General features: G+C 52.5%; 6 protein-coding genes across 6 annotated transcripts; 3 read left to right on the forward strand and 3 right to left on the reverse strand.

Moving 5' to 3' along the window:
- Nucleotides 1–332: 332 nt before the first annotated feature.
- Nucleotides 333–4,372, forward strand: CGCS363_v001167 (Clustered mitochondria protein-like protein; the record flags this gene model as incomplete). The annotated part of the gene is made up of 3 exons (XM_036633016.1): nucleotides 333–363; nucleotides 416–570; nucleotides 635–4,372. The coding sequence occupies 3 exons, from the start codon at nucleotides 333–335 to the stop codon at nucleotides 4,370–4,372; spliced, it is 3,924 nt and encodes a 1,307-aa protein (XP_036502604.1).
- Nucleotides 4,373–4,724: 352 nt separating this feature from the next.
- FKH2 (Fork-head transcriptional regulator 2) lies at nucleotides 4,725–6,930 on the reverse strand (the record flags this gene model as incomplete). Its single annotated transcript, XM_036633017.1, has 5 exons — nucleotides 4,725–4,730; nucleotides 4,799–4,832; nucleotides 4,888–5,711; nucleotides 5,765–6,751; nucleotides 6,814–6,930. The coding sequence occupies 5 exons, from the start codon at nucleotides 6,928–6,930 to the stop codon at nucleotides 4,725–4,727; spliced, it is 1,968 nt and encodes a 655-aa protein (XP_036502601.1).
- A 1,644-nt stretch (nucleotides 6,931–8,574) lies between these two features.
- On the forward strand, nucleotides 8,575–10,417 carry DML1 (the record flags this gene model as incomplete). Its single annotated transcript, XM_036633018.1, has 5 exons — nucleotides 8,575–8,646; nucleotides 8,716–8,915; nucleotides 8,985–9,426; nucleotides 9,496–10,040; nucleotides 10,138–10,417. The coding sequence occupies 5 exons, from the start codon at nucleotides 8,575–8,577 to the stop codon at nucleotides 10,415–10,417; spliced, it is 1,539 nt and encodes a 512-aa protein (XP_036502602.1).
- A 628-nt stretch (nucleotides 10,418–11,045) lies between these two features.
- pla1 (Poly(A) polymerase pla1) lies at nucleotides 11,046–13,297 on the reverse strand (the record flags this gene model as incomplete). The annotated part of the gene is made up of 5 exons (XM_036633019.1): nucleotides 11,046–11,295; nucleotides 11,345–11,456; nucleotides 11,551–12,265; nucleotides 12,331–13,106; nucleotides 13,174–13,297. 5 exons carry the CDS (start codon nucleotides 13,295–13,297, stop codon nucleotides 11,046–11,048), a joined length of 1,977 nt encoding a protein of 658 aa, XP_036502356.1.
- Nucleotides 13,298–17,609: 4,312 nt separating this feature from the next.
- Nucleotides 17,610–18,627, forward strand: PHO85 (Negative regulator of the PHO system; the record flags this gene model as incomplete). The annotated part of the gene is made up of 2 exons (XM_036633020.1): nucleotides 17,610–17,678; nucleotides 17,731–18,627. 2 exons carry the CDS (start codon nucleotides 17,610–17,612, stop codon nucleotides 18,625–18,627), a joined length of 966 nt encoding a protein of 321 aa, XP_036502355.1.
- Nucleotides 18,628–18,990: 363 nt separating this feature from the next.
- On the reverse strand, nucleotides 18,991–20,267 carry TAZ1 (Lysophosphatidylcholine acyltransferase; the record flags this gene model as incomplete). The annotated part of the gene is made up of 4 exons (XM_036633021.1): nucleotides 18,991–19,732; nucleotides 19,793–19,897; nucleotides 19,961–19,979; nucleotides 20,069–20,267. 4 exons carry the CDS (start codon nucleotides 20,265–20,267, stop codon nucleotides 18,991–18,993), a joined length of 1,065 nt encoding a protein of 354 aa, XP_036502841.1.
- Between the last annotated feature and the right edge of the window lie 3,376 nt (nucleotides 20,268–23,643).

The following is a 23,643-nucleotide window of genomic DNA, read 5'->3' on the forward strand; positions in this document are numbered from 1 at the left end:
ACTTTTTTTTTTCTACAAGCGAATTTTTTTTCTTCGCAGGAAAAGCTCTTGTTCACTCCACACACCCGCAAAATCCAACTTGGTCGTTTGGGTTGGAACACCTACATTTTCAGGCCTCTGTCCTTTTTTCTTTTCACCCCCCTCGCTTGGAGTCGAGTGAATCAAGGTACTGACGCTTCTTACTCATCGTGTTGTTTTGGTGGGTTGTGCGATTGTTGGATTTCAACCCCTCTCTTCCCCAAGGTCTTACTTCTCCGGCCGCAACCAACCACTCGAGGAAGACTGTCTTCTCAGAACAAGGAATCAAGTTGTTGTGCACAAGAGAAGTACAAATGTCACACTCCGATCAACCCACAGGCAAAGGTATTGTCCATTATAGCGCTTGCTTCTTGATTGAGTCCAAGCTAAATAAAAGCCATCTACCCAGATAATGCCACGAATGAGCCTGAGCTTCCCGCCGAGGGCCAGGTCGAGGCTCAACCCGAGGGCGCTGAGGTCGATCAAGGTCTGGAAGCATTGATCAATCTTACCATCAAGCTCCCTCACGAACCCGGTCAGATGCAGATCACGGTTAGCCGCCTGGCACATGCCCATTCGCAAGTACACACATCGCTGATTGCCTGTTCCGCTGCAGGTCTCTCCTCAAGAGCAGGTCCATGAAGTTCGGCAGTCCATCATCGACTTGCCTGTGGCGTTCCAGTACACCTGCTTCCACTTGGAACATCGAGGCGAGCGCATCAACGACTTCCTTCCTATCTCGGATATACAAGGCTTGAGCGAGGACCCCGAGGTCACGCTGGTCGAGGAGCCTTACACCGAGAAAGAGGCTCGCATACATCTTGTTCGAGTTAGAGAGCTCATTGGCGCTGCCGGAGACCGTACCGATACTGTCCAAGGTGTTCTTCCGGGCCTGTCTCTTCTCGATACCGTCGAGCCCCCGTCGGAAGAGCAGTCCAATGCAGAACAGGTCCATTCCCAAGCCGCCAAGGACGATGCCACTAAAAATGAGTACAGCTTTGGTGCGCCGGTTCCGCTTTCCACTCTGCTTCCCCCAGCACCCGAGGAAGAAGCTCCGAAGACTATCAAGTCTATCTCTTTGTCGGCCTGGAACCCCCCGCCCCCTCACCTCAAGCAACGAGGCCACCTCTTGTACCTTGTGGCCACGACCAATGAGGGCGAGCAGCACCAGATCACAGCTCACGTTGGCGGCTTCTTCGTCAACAAGTCCTCCAACCAGAAGTTCGATCCCTTTCCTCGACCTGCCCCTAAAGGCCAGTCGGCTCACTCACTGCTGAATCTACTCGACCTCATTTCACCATCTTTCTCGGCCTCTTTCTTGAAATTCCAGGAGTTCAATAGCCTTAAGGACCCATTGGCGACATTCCAAATCACCAATGCCATTCCCTCAGCGCCATGGATCGTACCTTCGGCGTCTTCCCCACTATGCGCCCATTCTGCCGACCCCACACGGTCCCAAGAAACATACTTGATTGCAGGTGCCGATAACACGGACACTTTGCGAGACTGGAATGAAGAATTCCAGTCAGCGAGAGAGCTGCCGAAAGAGACCGTCCAAGACAGAGTTTTCCGTGAGCGTCTCATGTCCAAACTTTTCGCTGACTACAACGACGCTGCAACTCGAGGTGCGGTCTTGGTTGCTCGCGGAGAGGTCGCCCCCCTGAACCCCACGGAATGCAAGGACGCCCAGATCTTTGTCTACAACAATGTCTTCTTCTCCTTTGGTGCCGATGGCGTGGGCACGTTCACTTCCGAGGGAGGCGATGAGGCCGCCCGTGTTGCAACTGGCAAAGACGTGGCGGGTGTCAGGCTGGTGAACCAGCTGGACATCGATGGCCTCTTCACACCTGCCACGGTCGTTGTCGATTACCTTGGTAAACGCATCGTTGGTCAGAGTATCGTGCCTGGCATTTTCAAGCAGAGGGACCCTGGCGAAAACCAAATCGACTATGGCGCTGTTGACGGCAAAGATGTTGTCGCGTCTGACGAGCGATTCGTGTCTGTTTTCGAAAAGCTGTCGCGCGCTCTCAGGGTCAAAAAGCATGCTGTCTGGGACAAGGATGGCAAGCGCGTCGACCTGGAGGCCAGCGTCGAGACCAAGGGCTTGATGGGCACAGACGGAAGAAAGTACGTTCTGGACTTGTATCGCGTGACGCCTTTGGATATCGATTGGCTTGAGGAGAATGAGGAGGGCTTCGATGACTATCCTCATCGTATGGCGGTCCTCCGCCCCGAATTGGTCGAGTCGTACGGCAGAAAGAAGATGAAAGCCTGGGTCGACGAGGAGCTTGCCCAGCGTGGCAAGGCTAAGGACGCGACAAAGGAAGCCCCTGCCGAGTCTAAGAAATCTCAACAAGCCAAGACCGAGGACGAGAGCGACGGAAGTGATGACAGTGAGGAGAGTGAGAGTGAAAGCGGAAGCGAAGCAGAGTCCAAATCCGCCAAGGACCCTGTTAAGGCCGGGAAGCCCGAAAACAACAAGGAGGCAGAGGCATTGAACGAGTCAAAGGAGTCGAAAGACCACATTGACCTTTCGAAGTTCCAGTTTTCCCTGAACCCCGATGTCTTTAGCGGCCAAGTCCCTAAGACCGATGCGGAGAAGGCTGAGATGGAGCGGGATGAAGAGGATGTCCGCCTCGCCTGCAAGTATCTTCGAGAGCAGGTCATTTCCGACCTCATTCGTGAGCTTACCGACTGCGATATTAGCTTCCCCATGGATGGTCAATCTCTTGGCCGTCTCTTGCACAAGAGGGGCATCAACATCAGATACACGGGCAAGGTTGCAACTCTCGCCTCGGATCCTCGCCTTCAGTGCCTGAAAGACATTTGCATCCAGGACATGGTCGCTCGGTCATTCAAGCACGTCGCTGCCACATATCTCAGACATCTGCCCGCACCTTTCACATCGGCTTGCATTTCCCACCTCCTCAACTGCCTTTTGGGGTCCCAATTGAACCCCAACCCCCCCGCTGAAATCGACTCAACTCTGAGGTCTCTGTACTCAGATGCCGACTTGTCGTTCGAGAAGGCCACGCCCGAGACCATCCGTACCAGTATCGAGGAACAAACTTTCAAGAGATTCAGATACCGTCTGGACGCTCAGTGGTTTACTCAATTCAAGCCCCTCCAGCTCTTGCGTGAAATTTCCCTGAAGCTTGGCTTTCAGCTGCAGGCAAAGGAATATAACTTCACCAGCAGGCCTATTGAGCAGGCCGTTCCAGCTCCTGCTACCAACGGCACCTCTACAAATGGGGCCAACGGCGAGAGCAAAAACAAGAAGAAGAAGAAGGCGCCCAAGGATGTTTCGCCTACCTCCTCGAGCCCGCCGCCTCCCGCCACCGCCTTCACCGCTGACGATATCGTCAATTTCGTGCCAGTGGTCAAGCACTCGTGCCCGCGAAGCGCTCTTGCCGAAGAAGCTCTGGAGGCTGGCCGTATTTCCATCATGCAGGGCCAGCGCAAGCTTGGCCAAGAACTTCTTCTGGAGTCATTATCCCTGCATGAGCAGATTTATGGAATTCTTCATCCCGAGGTCGCTCGCGTCTACAACACCCTCTCCATGCTGTACTACCAACTGGAAGAGAAGGAGGCCGCAGTTGAGCTCGCAAGAAAGGCCATTGTCGTCTCTGAGAGGACGGTCGGTGTCGACTCCGCCGAGACTCTCCTCAATTACCTCAACTTGAGTCTCTTCCTGCACCAGGCGGGCGATAGCAACGCCGCTTTGGTTTACGCCAAGCATGCGTTGAAGCTTTGGAAGATCATCTACGGCGCTGACCATCCCGACTCTATCACTACTATCAACAATGGGGCTGTCATGCTGCAACATCTCAAGTCCTACCATGAGTCAAGGCTGTGGTTCGAGGAGTCCCTTCGCATTTGTGAGCAGGTTTTCGGCAAGCAGTCCATCAATGCTGCCACTCTTCTGTTCCAGCTCGCTCAAGCTCTTGCGCTGGACCAGGACTCAAAGGCCGCCGTCAACCGCATGCGCGAGTCTTACAACATCTTCCTCAGTGAGCTCGGCCCTGATGACAAAAACACAAAGGAGGCAGAGAGCTGGCTTGAGCAGTTGACACAGAACGCCGTTGCTCTTGCCAAGCACGCGAAGGATGCTCAGGCACGCCGTCTCCGTGCCGGCATACGCTTCACGCCCAAGGGGTCTCCTTACGAGGCATCCGCACCCGCTCCTCGCGTGTCTACCACGCAAAACTCTCGTCTGGGCGGTTCCTCGCAAATGGACTCGCGCAGCATCGACGAACTCATCAAGTTCATCGAGGGCACTGACCAGCAGGCGAAGTCCTCAAAAGGAAGGCCGAGCAGGGGTAACCCTAAGAGAAGAGGCAAGGCCTCTAAGTAAATCGCAAACAAAAGAGAAACGTGTGCACGCTTTTGGCTGCTGATCCTGCCGGGACAGACATCAACGCCGTCACACACTTGTATTTTTATCAGAATATACGTGATAACGAGGTTGGGGCAAGTGTACTTGATATAATTGGATGGGCTTAACGGTCGGTGCATACTTGATAGATTCCGGCACTTAGAGAAAAAAAAAAGTAGCATAGGGCGGAACACTTGACAGAATCACACTTCTTCACTCTTTTAAATGATTTCGCGCTCGGCAAGAGGCCCGTCCACCCGTTCCTCAAGATACCACTGTCTATGGACTGAGGCACACACTCGGAACCCGTTGGTGATCGGTTCTCAAAAATTCATGTCTTGTCATTAGCTACCATTATCATGAGTGACCGTTCATAGCACTAGCTATGGAAATTCCTCGGCTCACAGGCGCATGGTACGAACCAATGCTTTGGAAACCCCTGGCGCGGTTGTTAGTACAATAAAACCTCTGCCGTCGATGGTTCCAGAACTCACTTTGCTAAGTCAAAACCCTGCTCCTCTTCGATTTCGGGAGGATTCGAAGGCTCGCTTGGCGCCTCCCGGGATGATTCCTTATTCTGAGATCTTGTCGGGCTCTGGTTGGGTGACTTGGCCGGAGGGGGACTACTGCTCTGAGGAACCCCACCTAGAGACGGTTTGGACGGGCTCATGTCGAAGTGGGCGCCAGGCTTCAGCGGAGTGCTACCAATCTCGGCATACTTCCAAAAGGGCGCCGGGGAGCTGGTAGGCATGTGCTGGCTAGGCCTCTGGGCAGTGCTAGGCGGTGCTAGTCGTGGGTGAACTCGGTGGGGTGCGGGTGTTACGAAGGATGCTCCATCGTCAGGAAGATACGATGAAGTCAGTGTCGGAGATTGATCATTGTAGCTTGTCGAGGTGAAGCTCGCCGAGGCCGACGTGCCGCCCTTGCGGGGCCTTGGTAGAGGACTTCCATCCGCAGTCAATGCCGTGCTGGGAGGTGCAAGACGACGTGTGCTTCGGTCTGGGGTGGATTGTACCGCAGCAAGGGAAGAGCTGGGAGGCGGCGAGCCCGTAGCCGACACTTTTCGTTTCCGCGTTGAGGCAGGCTCCCCTCTTGCATTCACGTCTTTCGGACCGTGTGTGATGTAGTTCAACTGGCTGGGCGAAGAAGGCGCTGAGGAGCCTCGGTGGCCACCCCGACCGCCCTTGTATGCACTCCTGGTCATTTCTTCACGTGCCTCTGCGACAATCTGCCACTTCATGCCTTTGCCAGGCTCATCAGTGGATCTGGCCACCTTGTCGAATGATTTGTTCAGCGAGAGATTATGACGAATGGAGTTCTTTAACAAGATTAACAGTCTGAGCGAGACGGAACTGGTCACATGAAACGTACCTGCCATCCTGCGGCTTGCTGGTGCCTGTAATAGGCGTAGTTGTTCATGATAAAGTTGTAGATACCATTCAAATTGAGCTTCCCTTCGGGTGTATTGATAATGGCCTGAGTGATCATTTGCGCGTAACTGTATTGTGGCTTGATGTGCTTATTATCGTCGTGACTAAGATCAATGTCATTCGAGTTCACCAACAGAGTGCCCGAGCTCGAATAATGTGGCGACTTGTGTTGCGATGGTGTGGGCTTCCCACGCACAGAGGGAGGGGTCCCAGGTCGCTTGTAATCTGCTGGTGCCGGAGCTATGGGCTGGCGGAAGTGCTGGCCTCGCGAACTCCTGATTGTTGATCCCAGAGCTGAGGACGGCTCCTCTGGCAAATCTGTTCTGGGTTGAGGGGGACTTGTGATATCTTGTCGTGACAAACCAGCCCTCTTCAGGTAGAGATTGTGGATGTGGAGAGGGGTGACCTCTGTCGGCAGGACGAACATCATCTCCGTGTTACCGATGTCGAGTACTTGACCGCTCTGAAGAGGGTTCGAATGACCTGCTTTCAAGGACACGCCATCCACTCGGACACCGTTCCTTCCCTTGACTTCGAGGAACCAGACCTCTTCCTTAGAACTGAAGTAAATGCGAGCGTGTTGTCTGGAGACCATTTTACTCGGGCCAAGATCGATGTGGATAAAGTCCTCGTCATCCTCGTCGACACCTTCAGCAGAGCGACCAATATTGACGTTAAGTTTCGTGATGTAAAAGGTCCAATCCTGTGCGGCGATCTTAGCATACGCCTGAACGCCGTTCTTGTTGGCTTCATGCATAGAGTTTGCATGATCTTTGCTGGCTTGCACAGGCCCCTCTTTAGGATAAGTCAAATGCTGGACGACCTGGGAGAGTAGCTGATCATCGTCGCTGGAGGGCTGACCGGACTGATCGGCGGTGAGACTGGACTCGTCTTCGTCGGCGGGCGAGACTGGCGGCGGTTCTTCAACCTAGAAGCAATGTCAGAAGACCGTCCTGATGTGGCGCGTACCTGGGTTAGGGAAACGGGTACCTTCTTGCGACGCTTGGCAGGGCGACTAGGTGAGCTATCATCGACTCTTGCGGCAGGAGAAGTGTCCCGGCGGGTGTCGCGACGGGTGCGCTGGGAGCGCTTTGCTGATGCAGGCATGATGAGGATGTGTCTTTTGCAGCATGCGGCAGCTGATGGGGAAGGATCCGAGCAAGGGGAGTTCGGAGGTGCCAAACCGGGCAAACAATGATGGGCGGCGTTTGTTCAAGTAGTCGGTCTCAGAGGATTGAGGAATGGGGGGCGAGCGGTCGTGTCTCGTAGACTCGTGAGGGCTGGTTGAAGTGGACTTCGAGGCAGAAAAATGCCACCAGGAGGATAGGCGTAGGGTGTGCGTTGGATGGGTTGGTTGGCTGCGAGTAGTGCGGAAGCGAGGGAGGCTGTAGGTTGGATAAGGCTTCGGTTGAATGTGAGTTATCCCGATGCTTTGAGAAGAAAGCCGGGGCTTGGGACCACGCGAGGCGCAAGCGCAGGTGGCTCACTTTCAAGATTGGGTCGCGGTCGCAGTCGTGGTAGCAGCCGCGGTCGGATGGCGTTGATGACCACCACAGGTATGCGTCTAAAACCTGCGGAAGCAGAGGAGGGAAAAGAAAAGTGATCCCTAGGCCAGAGTTTGCGATCACGAACAGTGGTAACCGTGGAGGTGAAGATGATGAGTGGTGGGAGCTGAGGATATCAGCCAGCGGTTGGCTTGGATTTGTGCAAGGGTTGAGAGATGCTGTCGCGAATGTCTGGCACGCGTCGTCCTTTTTGGGAGGGAGGGAGGGGGAAGGGCGTTAATTAAGTCGGGGGTGTCGGTACCAGACAAGGTGCCTAGGTGAGGTACATTTTGCCAAGGCTGATAGAGCTGAGGGACGAAAGGTAAATCAGTGGCCTGTGACGGTATGCTAAGCCTCCCAGTGGCTATCTGGACTGGCCAGCAGGTACCTATCTACCTACCTGCCCGGGCTGAAGTAAGGCAACCAACCTACTTGAGATACCTCCACTACTGAGGTACCGCCAGGCACGGAGTCCGGGCTGATACTGTACGTGTGCGTGTAGCGTGCGTACCCTCGCTCCTCAGGAGGCTAAATTACGTGCATTGAGCGCGAAAAAGGTGTCAGGTTCCGTGCATCGTGCCCACTCCTTACCCGTCCGCCGCCCTACGCAGTTTCCTAGTGCATTGATGGATAGCATACACAGGTTGCCGACCGACTGTGGATTTCTCACAGCCCGTGAAGCCCTGTCCTGTGGCCAAGGTTGAATCATCAAAGTCCATCGCATCGCAGGGTGGTGCGATGGAATTAGGAACCGACATCCCGTCAGGGGGGAGAATATCTGCCATCATTCCAGACCCTCGGGCGGCGCACCGCAACGTCGCCGTTTTCTATCCCTAGAAATGGCGGTAGTGCGCGCGTTGCTCCCTTATTCCGCCGAGTTGCGTTGGATTCTTGATACCCAATGGACGAACGGCACGACTAGCATTTCAGCTACTTCAATTCTTATTTTAGGCAGAAAGAAGGGGGAAGGGGGGCACATTCATAAGCCATACACGCGAACGTTAGTCGCTCAATCGGTCACGTAGAGATACCCAAAACCCAGCTGGGCTGTAGGGCGGATGGAACGCGATAGAGAACAGTAGTACCTTACCTCACTTATCCCACCCCCCCACATTGCCCGCATCGAATTGAATATCACATGGGTACACGTAAATTGGCATTGCAGTAGACATACTTGCGCTACACACTTTGGCCAGTCTTTATCAAAATGCACGAGATCATCACTCTGCAACTGGGCGAGCTGAGCAACTACGCAGCAACTCATTTCTGGAACACCCAGGTTCAGACCCCAGCTTTCTATACCACCGCTTTGCTCGTTGGCCACTGACTCGACTCGTTTCTTTCTCAGGAATCCTATTTCACCTACTCGGCCGAGGATGAATCTCCGGTGAATCATAACGTTCACTGGCGCCCAGGTGTAGCCCTGGATGGCTCCGAGACCTTCCTCCCGCGCACCATCATCTATGACCTGAAGGGCGGCTTCGGTTCACTCCGCAAGATCAATGCCCTCTACGACGCTAGCGATGAATCTGCTCCCACCCATCTCTGGTCGGTTCAATCCATATCCCCTCACCAGAACGGCCCTTTGTTTCCCCAGTCCTGCTCACCTCATGACAGGGAAGGGTCGGCTCGTGTTCACAAACAGCCTGAGATAGAGCAGAGTGCCTACCAGCAGAGTCTTGATCTTGGCGCTCCTGCTCCGACACTCAAACCGTCCGACGTGCGGTACTGGTCAGACTTCTCTCGCGTCTTCTACCACCCGAAATCACTCAATCAACTATACGACTATGAGCTCAACTCATCCATCATGCCCTTTGATAAATGGTCACTAGGAAAAGAGCTTTTTGACGGTCTGGACAGGGAGCATGATATAGTGGACCGAGATTTTCGCCCTTTCATCGAAGAAGCGGACCAAACGCAGGGCTTCCAAATCGTCACCACCATCGACGACGCCTGGGGTGGCTTCGCGACCGAGTACATCCAGCGTTTACGGGATGAATACGGAAAAACTCCCATATGGGTTTGGGGTCTGCAGGCACCTGCTCCGGGGCTGATGATTGTGAGAGCCCCCAATCTAGATTCTTGGGCAGCTTCTTCGTCCTGGCAACCAGACTAACCCTATCGCCAGGATCAACGACGTACGCAAGCAGCCAATACTGCGAGAACCGTCAAGGACCTATGTGAGCATGCTTCCATGATGGTGCCCATGGCACTTCCTCACGGCCGACTGCCCTCCAACATCAACCTGAACTTGCAGTCTCTCTGGCATACTTCAGCCCTGCTTAGTACTGCCATGGAGACGGCCACTATCGCGTCGCGTCTGAATTCTCAAGTTGGTGGAAGTAGCCCTCGGGCCTCACTTGGTGATTTAGTCAGCGGTTTGAACCTGCAGGGTAAGCAGACTATGAGCAGGCTTCAGTTGAGCGTTACCGGGCCGAAATCAATCTCGAGCGCGGGAATAAACCATGTAGACGACCACACCAAGCTGGACGTTGACTTTTTTGATATCCTGAGAACCAAACCCCTGCCCCGCAAAAGAAGCCTCGAGGAATCGGCTAGCACGCCACATTTCTTTGGTCACACTGTCACCACCCGTGGCCAGGCACAAATCTCGGAAGATAGCAAGCAAACACATCGGCCCAGAGCTGCCCTTGTGGAGACGAGCACTCAGAGGTGAGAGAACTGCCGCTCTCTTCGATATACCTCCCAATGTCAAGGAGGATTCGGCACAAGCTACCTCACTATCTAATTAGAGCTCACCATGCCACAGATACCACACAGAAAAGGGGTTCCCCATGCTCGATAGTTTCCCTCACATCTACCCAGACCGCAGCGACAAGACCTCCCCAGACACTTTGGGCACCATAGCGAGCCTCTCCACAGACACATCCGTGTCTGCAGCAATGAAGGAACTGCGCATAGCTGTTGCGTCTTCCATCGGTGTGGAGGATCGTGAGGATATTAGCAACGAGCTTGCCGATCTTGCTGAAGCATACCGCGAGGGTTGGTCGAGTGGTAGTGACGACGACGACGACGACGACTACTGCTGATAGATATCTCGAGCCGACACAATTCAAACTTTACGAGACGAGGGCCACCAACCACAAGTGATAATGCACAGTCTATTCGTGAAGCTGTGGAATATCTAATGTACAATTACTCAAGCGCATCCAGCCACCTGAGAGTAGAAGATACTGACTGCAATGCATACAAACCGCATGCTCCCTTTACGCCTATTTCATGGGTGCCAGTTCTATTCCTGGATTGCTCTTTAGTAGTCTCCGCTCGTCCGAGTAGACTCACGTCGAGCGACCATCGGCGAGTAACATACCAAAGTCCACGATACGTACTGCTATTTTTGATTCCTTTTCTTTTTTCTGGGGGGTTGGTTGTGGGGTGTGTCGACTGGCTGAATTTTTCTTCGACAAGTAGCGCCAGCATCCTGACTAGTTTTGCATTTGCCGTCTGAAGCCGTCCCATGGTGCCGCAGTTGACCCAGCTGGAGTGCATTCGTCATTCCTTGCCTGCTGATTAGTGAACTGGTGAAAGGGGTGTACAGCAGAGGCTGCTGTACTGGCATCATGCCAACAGTGTTCGCAGGCGAAGCTGAATACTTGAAAGGCCTTGATGCACGGTGTGCGATAGCATGCTCTGCAGAACACTCTCAGCCGGCCGCTGTCACAGAGGCGGCCTGGCGTTTTGCTGGAGGTTGTGGAGTTTCCTAGATGACTCGTTAGCAAAGATTGGTGAAGGGATTTCATTGGGCCGTAGCGAGCTTTCCGTTGTAGCGGCGAGCTCAAGTGGTGGCAATACCTCTGAAGCACCTCGTTTCTTGACTTGCGCAGCCCCGTTGGTGGCATTTTGCCTCTTCTGAGGCTTCAGGGGCTTCTTTTCGCCAGGTTCGAAAACGTCGTCGGGGAGGTTGAAACTAGATACGAATGAGCCTAGTCACTGATACATCCGCGTGTTGCGCCTACCTTCGCACATGCTGGACCGTCAGGGAGTTGAGTGTGGGCTCATATTTATCCCACGAAGTACACAGCGACTTGAAGTTGTCCACCTGATACGATAGATCAAGCGATTTGGCGCCTAGCAAGTCAGCATTACCCACACCCAGAAGACTCCAAGGGAACCTGAAAGGAAGGATGGAGTGCTGAACACAAATCAATTAGCGGCGACCTACCTTCGCTCAATGTAAGGCCGATATAGTGCGTTGTCGTGAACACCTCGGCCAGAGGCGACCGTGGTTTGCAGTCCTCCAGCTTGACCTGATGCTCATCCTCCAATTTGAACTTGTCCCCTCCGATGACCTCCTTCTTTGAACCCACGTTCGTGTCAAGCGCTTCAGCTTTCAGCCCGGGAATGCTGTCTGTCTCGGTCTTGAGACCTGGAATCCCGTTCAGCTCAGCTTTGGTTTCGAGCTTCTCTTCCTTCAAAGCACTCGCGTCGTCTGTGGCCTGGCTGTCTTTGACAAGGAAATTCAAGCTTCCTGCCTGAATTTGCTGGACCTCTTCGTCGCTCGTACATCTGTGACGGCGCTCGTAGCCCTTATTGAACGCATGTGCCAATGCTATAGACTGATGCTGCTCCAAGCCCTGGACCAAGACACGAACTTTTGACTCGACATAACCAGACCATATCTTGTGGGCTTCTTTGTCAGTACTCGCGGTGATAACTGAAATGTAGTATTTGTATCCTTGGGTGAAGAAGGTATGCTTCACAAACAGATCACTCCAAGGATTCTTGCCAACCATGATGTTGTCTGTAATCTCGCAACCTCTCGTTAACTCCTGTTGAATGACCGTCATGGCAGATCGTGTGATATTGTAGGTCGCACACATGGAAGGGTAGGCGGGGGTGATGACGGGCATGAGGTGGAATTGATCCCCTTTATAAACCTAGTGCGAGGGTCAACAGAGGTCCGAAGACAGGTTTGAACCAGGCTCTTCGATTTCCAACCCACCTTGGGATTCCAGACGCGGACCTGCAGAGGACCACCTTCCACATTCTTCAGCAGTACGGGTTGCGGCCACGGCCAACGGCGCATGATATGGAAGAATTTGTTAACGATGACAGAGCTGGCGGCCTTCGGATACAGCTGGCAAACTCGAGCGACCAGCATTGCCCATGCCACACCACCGGGGAAGCCCATGATGTTGGCATAGATTGCGCGTCGCTGTGCCCAAAGTTTGATGGCGCGCAGTGCTAACTTGAAGGTAGCCTCTTCCGGCACAAGACTTAGAATCTCGTCCGTAACACGCGTACCATTCAAGGAGCGAAGTTCTGCCTCGTCTAGACCTCGAAGCAAGCCGGAGTCCTGGACATTGAACTCCTTGGGCAGCTGCTTCAGCATGGCAATACGGGAGAAAATCAAGTCGATGCTGATGCCAAAAAATTCGAACTTGATGATGGGAACGAAGGCATCCTCCACCACTGCCATATCCGTTATTGCGTCGGCCGGGGCCATTTCCTTGAGCAGACCGGGGAATATTTCGAAGTAATCGGACCGAGTAACGTACTTGGGGGCGACGACGAGGGTATCGATATCGGAGCCGGGGCCGTAGACGCCCAGGCGAAAGCTGCCATAGGTGAAAATCTGGCCTCTCGCATCTCTAATGAGAGCCTCATTTCCTTCTTCCCTTTTGCGAGCTACCCTTTTTACGAATTCGTCGCAAATCTGCTGGAGGTGGTTGATGACCTGGTACCTGGATTCGCCAAGGAATGGGTTAGATTGTCGTGCTAGTAGGACACATTCGGGGCGACTCGAACGGTTAGATTGCTTGCCTTTTGGCAGTCTCTGCGGGACTTTCGAAGGTATTCTGCTTCTTGAGTTCCTCAATGAGTGCCTCTTTCGCCTGGTTCTCCAATTCCGTCGGAAGGGCTGTGGAGATGGGCGGCGTTACGCCGTAAGCTCTTTCTTCGCTGGCCATGCCTAGGTGCTACTTTCTTCGCGACCGATACGCGAAGAACATCCAAGTCGAAAAAACGTGGATAAGCGGAGCGGCACCTGGCCAAGCAGCGAGGAATGGCGATGAGGAGGAAGGGTTTGTCGGAGAGAAGGATGCTCTAAGTAAAGGCAAACAGACGTATGCTGATTGACGACAAGGCAAACCCAGCCTGGCGTGGTAGATAGTAGGTAGTGGATGCCTCCGTTGGAATACGGGACGCTGGAGAAAGCGCAGGGGAGAGTGGGAGAGCACAGGACTGTAGACGCGCGAGACTAGAGCAGGCCGTGGCGCGTCAATGGCGCTAAGGCTGCCGAGTAAGGTACTGAACCAAGGCCCGATTTGCTGGGGAGACTTTACATGCAGGCTGAGTACCCGCGCCTTCCCGTCACGTCATACCTTGCCTTAAGGTACGTAGGTGCAGTGGCGTTATTAAAAAAGAAATAAAAAGCGCTAATTTTGCAGATTTTATATAAACTTAACTACTTTACTATATTATAATAAGTATATACTTATCTTAAAAGTCTAGTTTTTTATATATAAGTAGTTTTCTATATCTTATTATAATATATAAAGTTTTATTAACTTATATTAAAGTTAAATAATTTTATATAAATATATACTTTTATAAATTTCAAAAAAGTAATTAATAAGTAAATATTATAGAAAAATAAAATCTAAGCTTTAATATATTTTTATATATAATAGTTATATAAATATAAATGTTAGATAGTTAAAAATCTAGTAAGCTCTTAGTATAATTCTTAAAATTAGCGTTTTTTTTTTATGTTTCTTTTTGCTACAGCACTGTACCTAGGTATCCGTACGTCCCGCAGGTTCCTTCACGCAATACCTGCCACAGGTAGGTGCCGTAGGCACCTTAGTGGGGAGGTAGGCACCTACAAAATCCTACACACCGGGCTGTATCATGCACCTTTCACGCTCTGGAAGTAAGCTCAGTACTTGCAACTTCGTTATAAGGTATGGAAAGAATCGCAAGAACCGCTTTTCAATTCATGTATACGCCACATTAATAACAAGGTCGGTGACGCAACATTTTTCACGCGATATGAACAAGGCAACCTCTGTAGGCAGCTAGTTGCTCGTTCGTCTCCAAGAAAGCCTTATCCTCAGATCAGCAGCCATGCCAAACCACCGAGTATGCCGACGCCACCAACCATTTCCAGGGTGCCTTTCCACCGAAAGTCCCTGAGTTGTAGCAGACCTAGGGGGTCATGTTCCTTCACCAGCACATCTGACCCAAAACTGTGTCTTCTCTTCCTGAGAGAATTTGGTCGCCCCCGAGTCCGTGCCAGTGCCATGGATGGACCTCTGTCATCTGAAGACAAGTCTACCTCTCTCCATGTTCCTCTCAGCCACACAGATGCCTGCTCTCGCGATCTTCGTTCTCGCATTAGCCGTTCCCTAACCAGACTGCGCTGTAAATCTGCAGCCCAGTTCGTCAGTTGGAGGCGGCAGAAGCGCTCCTCGTGCTGGTTGTAGTTCGACACGCGGCTCACAGCGAGAGGGTTCGAAAAATTGGTCCTAGTGAGAAGCATTCTTCTCTCTGCTGTCGAACCTGTTTGTGCTGCGATGGCGAAAGACGCGTTGCCCGTGGCAGCGCCCCGACGACGCCAACCAAGTAGCTTCTTTGCCGCGTTGTGACGCAAGCATGCGGCCCCGTCGAAGCTGAAGATATAGCTCACTAGGCTGGAAAGGTCCGTCGGTACTAGAGGTTGAACATATTCCGGACTCATTAGGATACTAGCATCCATTACATCGTCGTCTGTGCCGGTCTTGCTAGAGATTGCGAAGATGTTCAACGTTCCTGCCGCATCCAGACCTTGTGAAGTAAACGTAAAAAGGTCAAGACCAGCATCGGCTAGCTGGCGGGAAATCTGTTCTTTGCTTTTTGCCATCTCACCCGCTGTTAGCAAATCTGCCTGCGCCAGGAGAGGCACGACGTTCGTAAGCGACTGAAGCTGGCGAATATAGTGCAGGTCGGTCGAACTGAGGCCTGTACATGTTCAATCATAGGTCCCCGCAAAAGTTGGCTTACAGACTCACCTGAAGAGGAAATCATATACAGCACGGCATCTACAAGTAGACCACCTCCTCCACTAATGGTCCTTAAGACATTGGAATCATCGAGGTCGTCGAGTCGACATTTGTGCAAGTGTGATTCGACGTAGTGCGAAACTTGCTCAACAGTATCGGACGGCTGAGATGTCAGCAGTGGTAAACAGGCTACGGTACGAGCTGGGATGGCATACCCGACATGTTTCCTGGTAACCTGGCGTGTCAACAAAGCAGACGTTCCTATCTAGAACCATGTCGCCGGCAGTATCAGAACCAGATAGGGAACCGATCGAGGTTGGTTCTCTCCACCACTGCGGATACGGCTTTGTACTGGCGAGTGTTTTCGTAATCCGAAAGGGACCCTGGGCCATTGGAGGGTCGTAGGGAAGTGTATTCGTTGACAGCAATCCGGTGGATGCCATGGCGATAGGCACTGTGGGATCAACATGCACAACGTGAGGACATGACTGCGTTATAGCTCTGATCAGAGATGTCTTCCCAAGACCTGAGGTTTGATCACAGTCAGTAACCATTTTCGATCCCTCTCGGCGGAAGACACGGGCATGTACCTGATTTGCCCGCCACGAGCAATTTGAGCCTCCCCAAGGATTTTCCAACTTCGGTAAATGGTCGTCGGCTGGGGACACTGATTGTAGGCATTATAAACTGTTGGGCACCCTCGCCGTTGTACGAGCTCTGAGCTTGACCAGACTCAGAGGCACCGAAGGCGCTCATGACGAAGCTCTCTTGGTACTCGGACAGCGACCCTGCCAACGAGTTTCGTCGCGAGGAGGAGCTGCTTATGGCGGAACATGGGCCGGAGACGCCATAAAGGATGGGTGTCATGGGTTGAGACGGTGTCGGCGGCGGAGGTGTCTGTATTCTCGTTGGCGACCTATTGCTTGTGACTGGAGGTCGGTTTTGTATGGCTTCACGAGGTTGCAACGTGGATGTGAGGTTAGGACGGGGAGCAGGCGCAGGGGGCGCTGCACTAGAATCACGGCTCGACGCGGTGCCGGCAGGAAGATGGTTGTGTATTGGACGTTTTCGATCGCGAGCACGAGGATGGGTGTGACAAGGCGACGGCAAGGCTGTTTCCACGGCGGTCTCATCTGCAATGATGAAGCACATTTGAGGAGTTGAAGACTGCGATGTGAAGCGATCGGCAGCTCCATCACCAGACAAAGCGTGCCCTGAGAAGGTGCTGCTGCCAGGAAGAGGGCGCATTTTGAAGCCGGCTTATCATCAGTCCAAGTTGATAAAGCAGCTGCTGTGTAGTTGGAAGAGATGGGGTGTTCGGGGAATCAGCTGGGCGAACGGGCAATATTCAGACACAATCTAGAAGGTTGTCGGGAAGACAAGACGTAAGCGCAGTATGGTCGTTGGCGGATGGAATGGTAGATAACGTTCAAGTCGCAAGCTGATAAGATTCGGTGGGCCTCTTAAGGGGCGCATGACCACCTCAGTGACATGCGTACAGTACTCCACGTCCTCAGGGAGGCACCCAATGTGGGGTGTTGGGGCAGAACACCGCTGACATAAGCCCACCTAAGAACCTAGCTATCTTACAGTGTGAGTAAGGCATTCACATTTGGGGGTGCTTTCTACTACGTAGTAGGTTCTATTACCTTAGGTATCCGTACCTTACCTTAGGTATGATGTGGGGCAGACTGCCTCCATGGGTGAGCTGATCCAGGCTTTACCCGACCCGCTGCGGCTGGTCGCTTCATTTTACCCCTCCATAGGTACCTACTTAGTTCAGAGGCTGTATTCTGTAGTCTCGGCAGGTCCCCTAATCGTCACTCGTCTCTCCCTAGGGCCTGACTCACCAGGCGGACACGAAGCCCCCCATCGACAGCCGCCGTATGCAACAGCTACCTACCTGCCTTACCGTCTCGTCCCATCTCAGTCCCTACTTGACGACAGGCCGCTTGCGCATCCATCACAACCACACATTCACGCACTTCTTGCCTCCCTATACAGCCGTACAGACACAGCCTCGTGAGGCTTCACTTCACAAAGAGAACACGGAACAAACCGCGACTGTCAAGTGCACTCGACTTTTCTGCGTACCGACCCGAGACGCTTATTTTCTGGCTGGTGCAGTCCAGAACCACTCGTTTTCTTCTTTTCTCCTGCGCGAGCAATTCCTTTCGAAGATACCCGACCACAGATCAGCTCGCCCATTTCGTACGAACGCTTTCGATCATCATCAGACATGGACGGCAAGAGACATCCGAGCTCCTTCCAGCAGTTGGAGAAGCTAGGCGAAGGAACTTATGCCACGGTACGTCCTTCTAGCACTACAAAATTGTCTCCTCCGCTGACAATTGTCATAGGTTTTCAAAGGTCGCAATCGCCAAACGGGAGAGCTCGTTGCTCTCAAGGAGATCCACCTCGACTCGGAGGAAGGTACACCTTCAACAGCAATCCGAGAAATCTCCCTCATGAAGGAGCTCAAGCACGAGAACATTGTCGCACTCCACGACGTCATCCATACAGAGAACAAGCTAATGCTGGTGTTTGAATACATGGACGGCGACCTCAAGAAGTACATGGATACACACGGCGATAGAGGGGCCCTGAAGCCTCATCAAATCAAGTCATTCATGTACCAGCTTTTAAGGGGCATCGATTTCTGCCACCAGAATAGGGTTCTGCACCGAGATCTCAAGCCACAGAATCTCCTCATCAACGGCAAAGGGCAGCTGAAACTTGGCGACTTTGGCTTGGCTCGCGCATTTGGCATCCCTGTCAACACCTTCTCCAACGAGGTGGTGACGCTGTGGTACCGGGCACCAGATGTGCTTCTAGGTAGCAGGACATACAACACCAGCATCGACATATGGTCTGCTGGCTGCATCATGGCAGAGATGTACACTGGAAGGCCCTTGTTTCCCGGAACAACAAACGAGGATCAAATCATCCGCATTTTCCGCATAATGGGAACACCGACTGAGCGCACGTGGACCGGCATCACACAGTTCCCTGAGTATAAGCCGACATTCCAGATGTATGCCACTCAGGATCTACGCCAAATTCTGCCACAAATTGACCCAACTGGTATCGACTTGCTTCAGAGAATGCTCCAATTGCGCCCCGAACTTCGCATCAGCGCGCATGAGGCGCTCAAACACCCCTGGTTCAACGACATTGTGATGCAGCAACACCAGCAACAAGCCTTGCAGGCGCAAGCCAGAGCTTATCCGGGCCAGGCTTCGTACGACGCGTACTGATTGCGATGGTTGAAGTTGACTCGTTGGGTATGGGTTTCAAGGCGTACGGTCTTTGATTCCAAGGGAGAGTTTCTGAAACTTCGTTTTGGCATTTCTGGCATAGTCGGATCCGGCGGGAGGCATCTCGGGGCCTTGGGTCTTTATTTTCCATTGACTGTTGCAAGACTGTTGTGAAGCAGGTCACACAAAGTCGAAGGGCACATAAAATTGTCGTAACAAGCGCATTCAAGCGATACAGGTCGACCAGTGGACTGCTTTATTCTATAGCTTGCTCTTGCTTTTATTTTCAACAAGAACCCACGGGGCTGAACTATGCATGCCGCCAATTCCTTGATATTCATGTTTTCTAGGAAGCGCAACCTCCTATTCCTTACGGACCAGACTGTCATCGACGGGGCTTTGGAAATGCTTTGTCTTGGGCTCTCTCTCCCAGGTTTTTGCGAGCGCGTACGAATGGTCATCATCCGAGTAGCCCGCCTTGAGCCTCAGGTTCTGAACCATTGCCCTGACAGTTTTGGCGACCTCCATGCGTAGTCGAATAGCCTCGGGGTGATCTTTGAGTACTTCAGGTACCTCGCCAGCGTTCAATGACCTGCCTAAAACCTCCTCTTGCTTTCGTACCATACGCTTCCATTTTGAGCGTGATTCTCTAAAAACTTCATCAACGTCGACGGCGCTGCCGTAAATGACTCGGATCTTAGCACCGATGCGCGGTAAAAACCGTGGCCATTCTCTGTCCTCTGGCATGATGTTTTTGAATCCATCGATGAAGATGGGTACCAGCTGGGGGGCAGGGTCGGACTCGAGGATCAACCGCGACACTCCCCATTTGAAGTATCTCAGGGCATTCTGAGGATGCTGATGTACACATCCCTCCGGAAAGACATGGATCCACGCGTTATGATTAACGCCGTAAAATGCGGGCGACTTGAAGTTCTCGTTGGCACCAGCCTTGAAGGTAGCGCCACGAGTATACACAGAGCCCGGTCCGGAGAGTATGCGGATAGCCTGGGTCATGGTCGGCTGAAATAGCCCTCCGTGGGGAGAATGCAGCATTCGGTAAGTTGGTAGGACTTGACCAAGAGTGAAGAAGGTCGTAAAGAAACTGGAATATGAGTGAGTTCAATGTTACCAAGACTCGTGGTCGAGAGGGATTATTATAGACCTATTCTTGAAGCAGATGTCGTGAGCTCCCAAGCTCCAACGGCTGTTTTCGGGAATCATGTTGTACCTGAGTGGCAAGACTCCCCATATCAGGGGGTCATCCAGACTGCGGTTTCGAGATGCATCAGCTTGACGCATTCGCTACGAAAACCATACAAGTCAAACCCACACGCTGATATGATTAGAGACTGCGTGCGGGAACCCATTATCAGCGAATCGCGTTCTTCACCAAGAGGGGGGTTGCGGACGAGTGTGGTTGATAGAAAAGCATAAATACCGGTAATCAGACCACGATCGGCATGGCCAGCACGACGCTTGTCCAAGAGGCGCAGAAACTCGGCTTGACCCTCCGTCTGAATATCGTTGAGTGCGTACAAAAAGACTCGAGAAATTGCTCCTGTCAGGGTCATGACAGCTGCTGATGCCATGCGCCATGGCAAGCTGGGCCGATCTGGCACGGCCTCGGTGGCCGCCATATCTGTTGCGCAGACAACGACCTGCTGGATGACGCCGCTTTTAAATTGATGGAATAGAGCCCCGTGGGAGAAAATTGGAAAATTAGGGGTACGAAGTGCTTTTGCCTGCACTGCTCTCACCTTGCACCTTTCAGAAATGTTTGCAGAAGAGGCAACACGCGTGGCGTACCGGGTGACCAGTGCCTAAAGTGTCATGTACCAAATCCCCCACCACGGACTAAACTGGGACAATGCGACCGGGAGCGGCCAGAATCTCATTCAGTCTCGTCGCAGCGAGGCGAAGTGACTAAGGGCTAATGATACCCGAACGATCCTTGATTAAAGAGAGCGAGAGAATGACAGGCAAAATGGGCGTGAAAAACCTGGGGCTCAACAAACGGTGGATCGCTCTGATGCAATCGCCCCGTTATTAGAAAGATTAAGCCTCATCAATGCATTACACTCCGTTGCGTTGACAGCGTCCGCCCCCCCTTTTTGCCGAAATTACGCACGCATAATCCCTGTATATACATGAAAATTTGCCCAACGCCACGTAGATATTCGTAGTACGGCAATTGACCTATTCTGATGGCTTCAATTGATCTATTTCTATTGAATCTCATTATCTGAGGGCATCGTGATGCCTCCTAAACGCCGCCGCGCGGCTCGGCAGGCGGATGATGACCCTTCTGGGCATCGTCCGTCACCCATCGCCAACGGTACGCGGAAACAACGACGTATACAACAACTGGCACAGGACGCCGCCAGAGATCCTCCTCAACGCTCTGCCTCGCCGTCGATCAGGATCGTTACGCCCGCCGAGAGGGCTCGCCGGGCTGCCGCCGCCGAAGAGGCCGCCGAGGAGGCCGCCGAGGAGGTTATCGTCGCCGAGGCTGGACCCGAGACTAATGATTTGGTGGCGGCTGAGTCTACATCGCGAAGAAAGCGTGTACTTATAGCCCCTCCGTCATCACGAAGAGCTCCAAAAGCGTCCTCTCGCCAAAAAGCAACGACAACGCAGAGGAAGCGAAAGAAGGATCCGCCGCATACGATCCGGCTCCGAAGTACTCTGCCTTCGTCGATGCCACCGTTTCGACCAGACTCGACCCCAGTTAACCCAACCCCTCGTCAAACCACTCGATTTGCGGACGATACGCCTACGGCCCCTCGCCATAGCGCTGATGATACGTTTATGTCGTTCCACGATGTATTTGAAGAGGAGGACGATATGGGTAACGAGGAACCAACTCTGCTACAAATCCAGGTTACCCGTGGCCCAGCGCTCAAGGGTAACGGTTTACCTGTTCTCGATCTAACCATCGAGAGCATCGCGTATAACAGATTCAGTATTGCTCCTGTATTAGATGCGAATAGTAGAGACTGGGAGGCAGACAGCGGCGCCCAACTTGAGGCAGAAGTGGCTCACTCGTATATTGTGAAGAAGGCCAATATCGCTGTTGTCGTTGCTTGGAGGAAGCCCACCAACGCATCTAAACCAACACCAATCTTCACTCGGGTCTATCCGTCTACTGGAGGGGTCACTTGGCCAAGTATTCCATGGGTTGATATTGTCCCCTCTCTTGAACAAGCTGAAGAGAGGGGTGAAGTCCACCTCACCGTCAAGTGGCAATACAGCGCCGTACCAATCTCTGGTGGTATAGTGACTGGCGTACGAACGCCTCGAAAAGGTGGCCGAGCAGGCGTTTCAGCCGGCATGCAAGAGGCGATCGATCGTGAGGCTAACGATCCTGCAAACGTCGAGCGTCGGAAGGAGGGTATGCACAGACAACTTCTCCGTACGCACATCTGCCCAGAGTACCAGAGATGTAAGAATAGTTCGGGCGACGAGAAGTTCAACTGGTGCTATATACTAGGCCAGAAGCACTACAAGATCAAATCTCACCATATAGAGAAGTGGGCGAAGGCTATTATGACTGGACAGGCTGGCGTTGACAATATGGAACCACCTAAAGAACTGCTTGGTGAGATTCTTCACGACCAGTTTATAGAGGATCAGAAACGCCAGGGCAAGAGAAGTAAGAATATCGTGGAGGTTGATGATAACCAGGAGACGACAGTGATGACGGAAGAGAAGGCTGAAAATGCCGCACTTCCATCATCAGGGTCAAGATCTGGCCTAACCAACGCCAACAGCAACGCCATCGTCAATATATACGGCAACGCGGGGGCGCCAGATCGTCATCTTCAATATCCTAACCCATACGTACAGCTGCCGCCGCCGGCGCCGCCGCCGCCGGCATATTGGCCATATGCGAACATCTCACAGTATTCGTTGCCAACTCTTCCGCCATTGAACCTTCCAAGCACTCGTCAACCAAGTATCGCACTCCCGATTCGTTCGTCCTCGCCAGTGGTACCGGATTCGCCTCGAAAAGCTCTAGATCAAGTGGCCAGCTTCATCAAGTGGTTTATATCCGTCCGCGGCAAGCGATATAACGTCGACGAAGGGTTCAGAAAGAAGCTACAGAAACTGCGATCAGTAGACAGTAGCTTGCGGGCAATTCGCAAGTTACCAGATATTTGGTTTACTGAACAGGGTTTTACTCAAGATCTTACCGAAGATGTCAGGAACTCGATCAAATCCTTCATAGACAACAGCGCCTACTACGGAGGGCAGTCTGACGCCCTCTCCGACGTGGTATCTCACTCTGAACTTCATTCAAACCATCGAGAGTCAGAAGGAGATGTTTATACAAGAATATACGCTGGATTGCCAGGAGGGACGGCGGCGGCGCCAGTTGAAAACTCTGCGGCGCTAGTTTCAGGCGAGTTGGGGTCATCCCGACATATCGACGCCCTAGTGCCACGTCAATCCATCGAGCAAGAGATCCGTGGTACGCCAGTTGAAGTTGGTCGACGTGGTGAGTGTATATAGAGCTGTTTACTGTCGAATATGGCTAACTTTGTAGGCGTTTCGGAACTCTTTGGTTTCGTTTCGTCACCACTGCTGTCAGCGTCGCAGATGCTGCCCACGCAGTTACAGATCGAACAAGACGAAATCGAGCAAGGCGATGAGGACAATCAGATTGAAATCTCGAGTGATACGTCGTCAACAGAGACGTATTACTCGGAGGAGGATAACGAAGAAGAGTGATACAGCAAGAGTGGTGTGAAGTTTGACTGTATGCGCGATTTTTTTGCATGACGTGTTCAACCACGGAAAAGTCTACCCATAGCCGTAGATTCAACACTGCCGCTCTATACGTATAAAAGCAATAGAATTACTGTTATTTTGGATCTGCAAACAATACACTTCGGTCCATCCCGATACTGGTTAGGGGCAGTTGAAGTCTCTGACTATGGTTGAAGTCTCTGATCGTGATGACGTGTCATCATCACAAATCATCGTCACAAGCATCAACAACGCGTTTCAGCC

The sequence above is a fragment of the Colletotrichum siamense genome, assembly GCF_013390195.1.
Source record: "Colletotrichum siamense strain Cg363 chromosome Unknown KSG_Cg363_contig01, whole genome shotgun sequence".
Classification (NCBI taxonomy): Eukaryota; Fungi; Ascomycota; class Sordariomycetes; order Glomerellales; family Glomerellaceae; genus Colletotrichum; species Colletotrichum siamense.